Below are 14,192 nucleotides of genomic sequence, written 5' to 3'. Positions count from 1 at the left end.
AGCGCCTCCAAAATCTGGCTCACTTCCTGTATGAAATTTCATCTTGGTTTCGCCTGTAGCATTAGTTCTGTGGCACTCACAGACAATATCTTTGCAGTTTTGGAAACGTCAGAGTGTTTTCTTTCCAAAGCTGTCAATTATATGCATAGTCGAGCATCTTTTCGCGACAAAATATTTTGTTTAAAACGGGAACGTTTTTCATCCAAAAATGAAATACTGCCCCAAGAGGTTAAATGTACACCAAATTTAAAAGGGATAGCTTTAAATCAATGTGCTGAAAACCATATTGAATCAAAACTCCACGAGAAAATCTGTTGGCCAGCAAGAGGGTTTTCAGAGGTTTTATTTCATGTATTCAGCACCAATGACTGAGAATTGCAGAGGAAAGACATTTCCTAAGTCTGAATTGGGCCCTAAGTCCTTCTATATGTCCTTTATATATCATTCTATGGGCCCTAAGTCCTTCTATATGTCCTTTATATATCATTCTATGGGCCCTAAGTCCTTCTATATGTCCTTTATATATCATTCTATGGGGTCAATTATGGCTGGTCTTAAGCCAGTGTCAGTTGTCAAATGCTCCTCTGCCATTTCGACCTGTATGCGCTTTTCTATTTCCAAAACGTCGCGCCAGGATTGGTAATTTACCATATATGAGCTCGCTTTCACTGAGGTGGGATGTGTGGCAATATCTGAGGTGTGTCCTTAAAAAAAACATGCCAAATCCCCATTTCAGTATGTGGGGATATGTAAGACCGACTGAAAACTGTTAGCAGTTGGTTTTGACTGCAGCAGCAACCTGTCCTGAGGCACAGTACTCGTAACTCGTAACTCACATAGAACAGAAGAGATGGTTTTTCTTTGTGCCCGTTAAGCTCCTATTTGTTTTTTTCATTTGGTTAAATACCAAGTAGAACCTCTGAATGATGTTTTGTTGACATAGATATGATCTGTTAATATTATTAACAGATTAACAAATATTAACAGATCATGTTGGGGAGGAACAAACCAGTGAGGAGACAAGCCCTTTATCTACGGTATTTTAGCCACCACCTCTATTGGGGTGTAGAAACCCCTCCTTCATTCCTATAATACAGTATCAACAGTAGTCCAAGACTATATCATGTCATGTCATTCCTGCTTACAAGCAAAAACTAAAGCAGGAAGTACCAGTGACTCAATAAGGAAGTGGTCAGATGATGCAGATGCTCAGCTACAGTAATGTTCTACTAGCACAGACTGGAATATGTTCTGGGATTCCAATGGCATTGAGGAGAACACCACATCTGTCACTGGCTTCATCAATAAGTGCATGGAGGACGTCGTCCCCACAGTGACTGTACGTACATACCCCAACCAGAAGCCATGGATTACAGGCAACATCCGCACTGAGCTAAAGGGTAGAGCTGCCGCTTTCACGGAGTGGGACTCTCACCCGGACGCTTCTAAGAAATCCCGCTATGCCCTCCAACAAACCATCAAACAGGCAAAGCGTCAATACAGGACTAAGATTGAATCGTACCACACCGGCTCTGATGCTCGTCGGATGTGGCAGAACTTGCAAACTATTATGGACTATAAAGGGAAGCACAGCCATGAGCTGCCCAGTGAAACGAGCCTACCAGACGAGCTAAATTATGCGTGCTTCGAGGCAAGCAACACTGAAGCATGTATGAGAGCACCAGCTGTTCCGGACAACTGTGTGATCACTCTCTCCGTAGCCGATGCGAGCAAGGCCTTTAAACAGGTGAACATTCTCAAGGGCAGAGGCGCAGAATGATTACCAGGACGTGTGCTCCGGGCATGTACTGACCAACTGGCAGGTGTCTTCACTGACATTTTCAACCCGTCCCTGACCAACTCTGCAATAACATGTTTCAAGCAGACCACCATGTGCCCAATAACATCAAGGTATCCTGCTTAAATGACTACCGACACGTAGCACTCACATCTGAAGCCATGAAGTGCTTTGAAAGGCTGGACATGGCTCACATCAACACCATTATCACAGGAACCTAGACCCACTCTAATTTGCATACCGCCCCAACAGATCCACAGATGATGCAATCTCTATTGCACTCCACACTGCCCTTTCCCACCTGGACAAAAGGAACACCTATGTGAGAATGCTATTCATTGACTACAGCTCAGTGTTCAACACAATAGTGCCCTCGAAGCTCATCACTAAGCTAAGGACCCTGGGACTAAACACCTCCCTCTGCAACTGGATCCTGGACTTCCTGATGAGCCACCCCCAGGTGGTAAGGGTACGTAACAACACAACTGCCACGCTGATCCTCAACACTGGGGCCCCTCAGGGGTGCATGCTCAGTCCCTTCCTGTACTCCCTGTTCACCCATGACTGCACGGCCAGGCACGACTCCAACACCATCATTGAGTTTGCGCAGTGGTCTGTGCCACTAGAGATCCTGATTCGCGTCCAGGCTCTGTCGGCAGCTGGGTCAGGGAGAGGTTGAATATGTCAGTGAAGACACTTGCCAGTTGGTCCGACACATGCTTTGAGTACACATCCAAGTAATCTGTCCGCGGCTTTGTGAATGTTGACCTGTTTAAAAGTCTTGCTCACATCGGCTACCGAAAGTAGCAGACGTCCAGAACAGCGGGTGCTCTCATGCATGCTTCAGTGTTGTTTGCTTCAAAGCTATCGTAAAAAGCATTTAGCACGTCTGGAAGGTTCACGTCAATGGGCAGCTCTGGGTTTCCTGTAAATACATTAATTTATATTGACAAAAGTATCACTGTTCACTGCACTTCTCCCGAACCATTAAATCCACATTTCAATCTAAAAAACGATCTATTCATTGCAGATCATACCTGTTACAGATCATACCTATTACAGATCATACCTATTGCAGATCATACCTATTGCAGATCATACCTGTTGCAGATCATACCTGTTACAGATCATACCTGTTACAGATCATACCTGTTACAGATCACACCTGTTGCAGATCACACCTGTTGCAGATCATACCTGTTACAGATCATACCTGTTACAGATCATACCTGTTACAGATCATACCTGTTACAGACCATACCGATTACAGATCATACCTATTGCAGATCATACCTATTGCAGATCATACCTATTGCAGATCATACCTATTACAGATCATACCTGTTACATATCATACCTGTTACAGATCATACCTGTTGCAGATCATACCTGTTGCAGATCATACCTGTTGCAGATCATACCTGTTACAGATCATACCTGTTACAGATCATACCTATTACAGATCATACCTATTACAGATCATACCTATTATACAAATAAATACATCTGACCAGCAATAGGGGCACAAGGGGTAACGGAGTTGTTGCCCTCACTTAGACGTCTTGATCCAAATTAAAACCTTCACCTGCTTTTTTTTTGTTGCTACCTTTTCTTTGCTTGATCACAGAGGGGAGGCTATTCCTCTTGGGATTTTACAAGACATATCACTAGCTCTGCTATTGTAACTGTGTTGGTTATAGACCATGTCAATGTGGTTTATCATGTAACCTGGGGCACGATCATTTAAGTGATATCCTCTGGGTCCACATTGTACAATTTGTTGTATATGTCTCTTACCCAAAATGAATTCAATTCAATTCAAATGCATTGGGTTTGTTAAAAATAACTCCTTTTGTAAGGATAGAGTACTGCAGCTGATACATTTCTCTCTCTCCTTTCTCCCTCTCTCCTTTTCTCTCTCTATTCTCTCTCTCTATTCTCTCTCTCCTTTTCTCTCTCTATTCTCTCTCTCTATTCTCTCTCTCCTTTTCTCTCTCTATTCTCTCTCTCCTTTCTCCCTCTCTCCTTTTCTCTCTCTATTCTCTCTCTCCTTTTCTCTCTCTATTCTCTCTCTCTATTCTCTCTCTCCTTTTCTCTCTCTATTCTCTCTCTCCTTTTCTCCCTCTCTACCTCTCTCCTTTTCTCTCTCCTTTTCTCACTCTCTATTCTCTCTCTCCTTTTCTCTCTCTCTATTCTCTATTCTCTCTCTCTATTCTCTATTCTCTCTCTCTATTCTCTATTCTCTCTCTCCTTTTCTCTCTCTCTATTCTCTATTCTCTCTCTCTATTCTCTATTCTCTCTCTCTATTCTCTATTCTCTCTTTCTATTCTCTCTCTATTCTCTCTCTCTATTCTCTCTCTCCTTTTCTCTCTCTCTATTCTCTATTCTCTCTCTCTATTCTCTATTCTCTCTCTCTATTCTCTATTCTCTCTTTCTATTCTCTCTCTATTCTCTCTCTCTATTCTCTCTCTCTATTCTCTCTCTATTCTCTCTCTCTATTCTCTCTCTCTATTCTCTCTCTCTATTCTCTATTCTCTCTCTCTATTCTCTATTCTCTCTCTCTATTCTCTCTCTATTCTCTCTCTCTATTCTCTCTCTATTCTCTCTCTATTCTCTCTCTCTATTCTCTCTCTCCTTTTCTCTCTCCTTTTCTCTCTCCTTTTCTCTTTCTCTCTCCTTTTCTCTCTCCTTTTCTCTCTCCTTTTCTCTCTCTATTCTCTCTCTCTATTCTCTCTCTCTATTCTCTCTCTCCTTTTCTCCCTCTCTACCTCTCTCCTTTTCTCTCTCCTTTTCTTGCTCTCTATTCTCTCTCTATTCTCTCTCTCCTTTTCTCTCTCCTTTTCTCTCTCCTTTTCTCTCTCTATTCTCTCTCTATTCTCTCTCTCTATTCTCTCTCTCTATTCTCTCTCTCTCTCTCTCTATTCTCTCTCTCTCTCTCTATTCTCTCTCTCTATTCTCTCTCTCTATTCTCTCTCTCTCTATTCTCTCTCTCTATTCTCTCTCTCCTTTTCTCCCTCTCTACCTCTCTCCTTTTCTCTCTCCTTTTCTCGCTCTCTATTCTCTCTCTCTATTCTCTATTCTCTCTCTCTATTCTCTCTCTATTCTCTCTCTCTATTCTCTCTCTCCTTTTCTCCCTCTCTACCTCTCTCATTTTCTCTCTCCTTTTCTTGCTCTCTATTCTCTCTCTCTATTCTCTCTCTCTATTCTCTCTCTCTATTCTCTCTCTCTATTCTCTTTTCTCCCTCTCTACCTCTCTCCTTTTCTCCTTTTCTATTCTCCTCTCTAGACGTGTCGTCCTACCCTGTCAGTCGTTCTGTGAGTCGGCCAGAGAGGGCTGTGGACCTGTCCTCCAGCTGTTCAATGCATCATGGCCTGACTTCCTGCGATGCTCCCAGTTCACCAACAACACTTCCGGGTTGTCAGGGTTGTCGTCCATGGCAATGCAAGCCGAGTCGGGGGTCAGCCCAGGTACAGGGGTTAACTCCGCACTCCTCAGCCCCAACTCCATCCCTTCTAGCTGCTACTCTCCCAGACAGGTCAAAGGCAAACCATGTGAGTCAGAACATGCTTGTTCACTATACACACTATATCACTATATCCCTATATACACACTATATACACACTATATACACACTATATACACACTATACACACACTATATACACACTATATACACACTATACACACACTATATACACACTATATACACACTATATACACACTATATACACACTATATACACACACTATACACGCACTATATACGCACTATATACGCACTATATACGCACTATATACACACTATACACACTATATACACACTATATACACACTATAGACGCACTATAGACGCACTATAGACGCACTATATACACACTATATACACACTATATACACACTCTCTACACACTCTCTACACACTATATACACACTATATACACTCTATACACACACTCTACACACTATATACACACTCAACACACTATATACACACTATATACACACTCAACACACTCTCTACACACTATAGACACACTCTCTACACACTCAACACACTATATACACACTATATACACACTCAACACTATATACACTATAAACACACTATATCACTATATACCCACTATATCACTATATACCCACTATATCACTATATACCCACTATATCGCTATATACCCACTATATCACTATATACCCACTATATCACTATATACCCACTATATCACTATATACCCACTATATCACTATATACCCACTATATCACTATATACCCACTATATCACTATATACCCACTATATACACACTATATCACTATATACCCACTATATCGCTATATACCCACTATATCGCTATATACCCACTATATCGCTATATACCCACTATATACCCACTATATCACTATATACCCACTATATCACTATATCACTATATACACACTATATCACTATATACACACTATATACACACTATATCACTATATACCCACTATATCACTATATACCCACTATATCACTATATACCCACTATATACCCACTATATACACACTATATCACTATATACACACTATATCACTATATACCCACTATATCGCTATATACCCACTATATACCCACTATATCGCTATATACCCACTATATACCCACTATATCACTATATACACACTATATCACTATATACACACTATATACACACTATATCACTATATACCCACTATATACCCACTATATACACACTATATACACACTATATCACTATATACACACTATATCACTGTATACCCACTATATACACACTATATACCCACTATATACCCACTATATCACTATATACACACTATATCACTATGTACCCACTATATACACACTATATCACTATATACCCACTATCACTATATACACACTATATCACTATATACCCACCAAATACCCACTATATCACTATATACACACTATATCACTATATACACACTATATCACTATATACCCACTATATCACTATATACCCACTATATCGCTATATACCCACTATATACCCACTATATCACTATATACACACTATATCACTATATACACACTATATCACTATATACACACTATATCACTGTATACCCACTATATACCCACTATATCACTATATACCCACTATATCACTATATACACACTATATCACTATATACCCACTATATCACTATATACCCACTATATACACACTATATCACTATATACCCACTATATCACTATATACCCACTATATCACTATATACCCACTATATCACACTATATACCCACTATATTCACACTATATACCCACTATATACACACTATATCACTATATACCCACTATATCACTATATACCCACTATATCACTATATACCCACTATATCACTATATACCCACTATATCACTATATACACACTATATCACTATATACCCACTATATCACTATATACCCACTATATACACACTATATACCCACTATATACACACTATATCACTATATACCCACTATATACACACTATATCACTATATACCCACTATATCACTATATACACACTATATCACTATATACCCACTATATCACTATATACCCACTATATACACACTATATCACTATATACCCACTATATCACTATATACCCACTATATCACTATATACCCACTATATACACACTATATCACTATATACCCACTATATCACTATATACCCACTATATCACTATATACACACTATATCACTATATACCCACTATATCACTATATACACACTATATCACTATATACACAATATATCACTATATACCCACTATATCACTATATACACACTATATCACTATATACCCACTATATACACACTATATCACTATATACCCACTATATCACTATATACCCACTATATCACTATATACCCACTATATACACACTATATCACTATATACCCACTATATCACTATATACACACTATATCACTATATACACACTATATCACTATATACACACTATATACCCACTATATACACACTATATACACACTATATACACACTATATACACACTATATACACACTATATACCCACTATATACCCACTATATACACACTATATCACTATATACCCACTATATCACTATATACCCACTATATACCCACTATATACCCACTATATACCCACTATATACCCACTATATACCCACTATATCACTATATACCCACTATATCACTATATACCCACTATATCACTATATACCCACTATATACACACTATATCACTATATACCCACTATATACCCACTATATCACTATATACACACTATATCACTATATACCCACTATATCACTATATACCCACTATATCACTATATACCCACTATATCGCTATATACCCACTATATCACTATATACCCACTATATCGCTATATACCCACTATATCACTATATACCCACTATATCGCTATATACCCACTATATCACTATATACCCACTATATCGCTATATACCCACTATATCGCTATATACCCACTATATACACACTATATACACACTATATATCTGCTATATACACACTATACCACTATATACCCACTATATCACTATATACCCACTATATACACACTATATCACTATATACCCACTATATCACTATATACCCACTATATACACACTATATCACTATATACCCACTATATACACACTATATACACACTATATCACTATATACCCACTATATCACTATATACACACTATATACCCACTATATACACACTATATCACTATATACCCACTATATACACACTATATACACACTATATCACTATATACCCACTATATCACTATATACCCACTATATACCCACTATATACACACTATGTCACTATATACCCACTATATACCCACTATATACACACTATATCACTATATACCCACTATATACACACTATATACCCACTATATCACTATATACCCACTATATCGCTATATACCCACTATATACCCACTATATCACTATATACACACTATATCACTATATACCCACTATATCACTATATACACACTATATCACTATATACCCACTATATACACACTATATCACTATATGCACACTATATCACTATATACACACTATATCACTATATACACACTATATCACTATATACACACTATATCACTATATACACACTATATCACTATATACCCACTATATCACTATATCACTATATACCCACTATATACACACTATATCACTATATACCCACTATATCACTATATACACACTATATCACTATATACACACTATATCACTATATACCCACTATATCACTATATACCCACTATATACACACTATATCACTATATACCCACTATATCACTATATACCCACTATATACACACTATATCACTATATACCCACTATATACCCACTATATCACTATATACACACTATATCACTATATACACACTATATCACTATATACACACTATATCACTATATACCCACTATATCACTATATACACACTATATCACTATATACCCACTATATACACACTATATCACTATATACCCACTATATCACTATATACCCACTATATCACTATATACACACTATATCACTATATACCCACTATATACACACTATATCACTATATACCCACTATATCACTATATACACACTATATCACTATATACCCACTATATACACACTATCACTATATACCCACTATATACACACTATATACCCACTATATACACACTATATACACACTATATACACACTATATACACACTATATACCCACTATATACCCACTATATACCCACTATATCACTATATACCCACTATATCACTATATACCCACTATATCACTATATACCCACTATATCACTATATACCCACTATATCACTATATACCCACTATATACCCACTATATACCCACTATATACCCACTATATACCCACTATATACCCACTATATCACTATATACCCACTATATACACACTATATCACCACTATATACACACTATATCACTATATACCCACTATATCACTATATACACACTATATCACTATATACCCACTATATCACTATATACACACTATATCACTATATACCCACTATATACCCACTATATACCCACTATATCACTATATACACACTATATCACTATATACCCACTATATACACACTATCACTATATACCCACTATATACACACTATATCACTATATACACACTATATCACTATATACACACTATATACCCACTATATCGCTATATACCCACTATATCGCTATATACACACTATATCACTATATACCCACTATATCACTATATACCCACTATATCACTATATACACACTATATCGCTATATACCCACTATATCGCTATATACACACTATATCGCTATATACCCACTATATCGCTATATACCCACTATATCACTATATACACACTATATCGCTATATACCCACTATATCACTATATACCCACTATATCACTATATACCCACTATATACCCACTATATACCCACTATATACCCACTATATACCCACTATATCACTATATACCCACTATATACACACTATATCACCACTATATACACACTATATACCCACTATATACCCACTATATCACTATATACACACTATATCACTATATACCCATTATATCACTATATACACACTATATCACTATATACCCACTATATACCCACTATATACCCACTATATCACTATATACACACTATATCACTATATACCCACTATATACACACTATCACTATATACCCACTATATACACACTATATCACTATATACACACTATATCACTATATACACACTATATACCCACTATATCGCTATATACCCACTATATCGCTATATACACACTATATCACTATATACCCACTATATCACTATATACCCACTATATCACTATATACACACTATATCACTATATACCCACTATATCGCTATATACCCACTATATCACTATATACCCACTATATCGCTATATACCCACTATATCACTATATACCCACTATATCGCTATATACCCACTATATCACTATATACCCACTATATCACTATATACCCACTATATACCCACTATATACCCACTATATACCCACTATATACCCACTATATCACTATATACCCACTATATACACACTATATCACTATATACCCACTATATACCCACTATATACCCACTATATACCCACTATATACACACTATATCACTATATACCCACTATATCACTATATACACACTATATCACTATATACCCACTATATACCCACTATATCACTATATACACACTATATCACTATATACCCACTATATACACACTATATCACTATATACACACTATATCACTATATACCCACTATATACACACTATATCACTATATACCCACTATATCACTATATACCCACTATATCACTATATACACACTATATCACTATATACCCACTATATCGCTATATACCCACTATATCACTATATACCCACTATATCGCTATATACCCACTATATCACTATATACCCACTATATCGCTATATACCCACTATATCACTATATACCCACTATATACCCACTATATACACACTATATATCCGCTATATACACACTATACCACTATATACCCACTATATCACTATATACCCACTATATACAATTTGTAAGTCGCTCTGGATAAGAGCGTCTGCTAAATGACTTAAATGTAAATGTAAATGTAATATACACACTATATCACTATATACCCACTATATCACTATATACCCACTATATCACTATATACACACTATATCACTATATACCCACTATATACACACTATATCACTATATACCCACTATATACACACTATATCACTATATACCCACTATATACACACTATATCACTATATACCCACTATATACCCACTATATCACTATATACCCACTATATACCCACTATATCACTATATACCCACTATATACACACTATATCACTATATACCCACTATATCACTATATACCCACTATATCACTATATACCCACTATATCACTATATACCCACTATATACCCACTATATACACACTATATCACTATATCACTATATACACACTATATACACACTATATCACTATATACACACTATATACACACTATATCACTATATACACACTATATACACACTATATACACACTATATACACACTATATACACACTATATCACTATATACCCACTATATACCCACTATATACCCACTATATACCTATATCACTATATACACACTATACACACACTATAGACACACTATATACACACTATATACACTATAGACACACGATATACACTATAGACACACGATATACACACTATATACACTATACACACTATAGACACACTATATACACACTATATACACACTCGACACTATATACACACTATATACACTCTCTACACACTATATACACACTCTCTACACACTATATACACACTCAACACACTATATACACACTCTCTACACACTCAACACACTATATACAGACTATATACACACTATATACACACTATATACACACTCAACACACTATATACACACTATATACACACTCAACAAACTATTTACACACGATATACACACTCAACAAACTATATACACACGATATACACTCTCTACACACTATATACACACTCAACACACTATCTACACACTATATACACACTATATACACACTATATCACTATATACCCACTATATCACTGTATACCCACTATATCACTATATACACACTATATCACTATATACCCACTATATCACTATATACCCACTATATCACTATATACCCACTATATCACTATATACACACTATATCACTATATGCACACTATATCACTATATACACACTATATCACTATATACACACTATATACCCACTATATCACTATATACCCACTATATCGCTATATACCCACTATATCACTATATACCCACTATATCACTATATACCCACTATATCACTATATACCCACTATATCGCTATATACCCACTATATCACTATATACCCACTATATACCCACTATATCACTATATACCCACTATATACCCACTATATCGCTATATACCCACTATATCACTATATACCCACTATATACCCACTATATCACTATATACCCACTATATCACTATATACCCACTATATCGCTATATACCCACTATATCACTATATACCCACTATATCACTATATACCCACTATATCACTATATACCCACTATATCACTATATACCCACTATATCACTATATACCCACTATATCACTATATACCCACTATATCACTATATACCCACTATATCACTATATACCCACTATATACCCACTATATCACTATATACCCACTATATCACTATATACCCACTATATCGCTATATACCCACTATATCGCTATATACCCACTATATCACTATATACCCACTATATCACTATATACCCACTATATCACTATATACCCACTATATCACTATATACCCACTATATCGCTATATACCCACTATATCACTATATACACACTATATCACTATATACACACTATATCACTATATACCCACTATATCACCCACTATATCACTATATACCCACTATATCACTATATACCCACTATATCACTATATACCCACTATATCACTATATACCCACTATATCACTATATACCCACTATATACCCACTATATCACTATATACCCACTATATCACTATATACCCACTATATCACTATATACCCACTATATACCCACTATATACCCACTATATACACACTATATACACACTATATCACTATATACCCACTATATACCCACTATATCACTATATACCCACTATATCACTATATACCCACTATATACCCACTATATACCCACTATATCACTATATACCCACTATATACACACTATATACACACTATATCACTATATACCCACTATATCACTATATACCCACTATATCGCTATATACCCACTATATACCCACTATATCACTATATACACACTATATACACACTATATACACACTATATCGCTATATACACACACTCTGCACCCTTTATACACACTATATATACACACTATATACAAACTATATATACACTGGATATACACTATATACACAATCACTAGACTATATATACACACTAACTAGACTATATATACACACTATATATACACACTATATACAAACTATATATACACTGGATATACACTATATACACACTATATACACAATCACTAGACTATATATACACACTATGTTAACACTATATACACTCTATACACACTATACACACTAACTAGACTTTATATACACACTATATACACCACTTCCTGTGTGTGTATTTAGTGCTAACTGTT

General features: G+C 35.8%; 1 protein-coding gene across 1 annotated transcript in view; it reads left to right on the top strand.

Moving 5' to 3' along the window:
- corin (corin, serine peptidase) overlaps positions 1-14,192 on the top strand; it is a 71,452-nt gene that overhangs the window by 5,149 nt on the left and 52,111 nt on the right. The window contains exon 2 of the mRNA XM_046329647.1: positions 5,085-5,350. Coding sequence (XP_046185603.1) covers positions 5,085-5,350 — 266 coding nt within the window. The remainder of the gene's footprint in view (positions 1-5,084; positions 5,351-14,192) is intronic.

Source organism: Oncorhynchus gorbuscha, linkage group LG25 (genome assembly GCF_021184085.1).
Source record: "Oncorhynchus gorbuscha isolate QuinsamMale2020 ecotype Even-year linkage group LG25, OgorEven_v1.0, whole genome shotgun sequence".
NCBI classification, from domain to species: Eukaryota; Metazoa; Chordata; class Actinopteri; order Salmoniformes; family Salmonidae; genus Oncorhynchus; species Oncorhynchus gorbuscha.
Note: the sequence above shows the minus strand (reverse complement) of the source record. Positions and strands in the feature narration are given on the sequence as shown.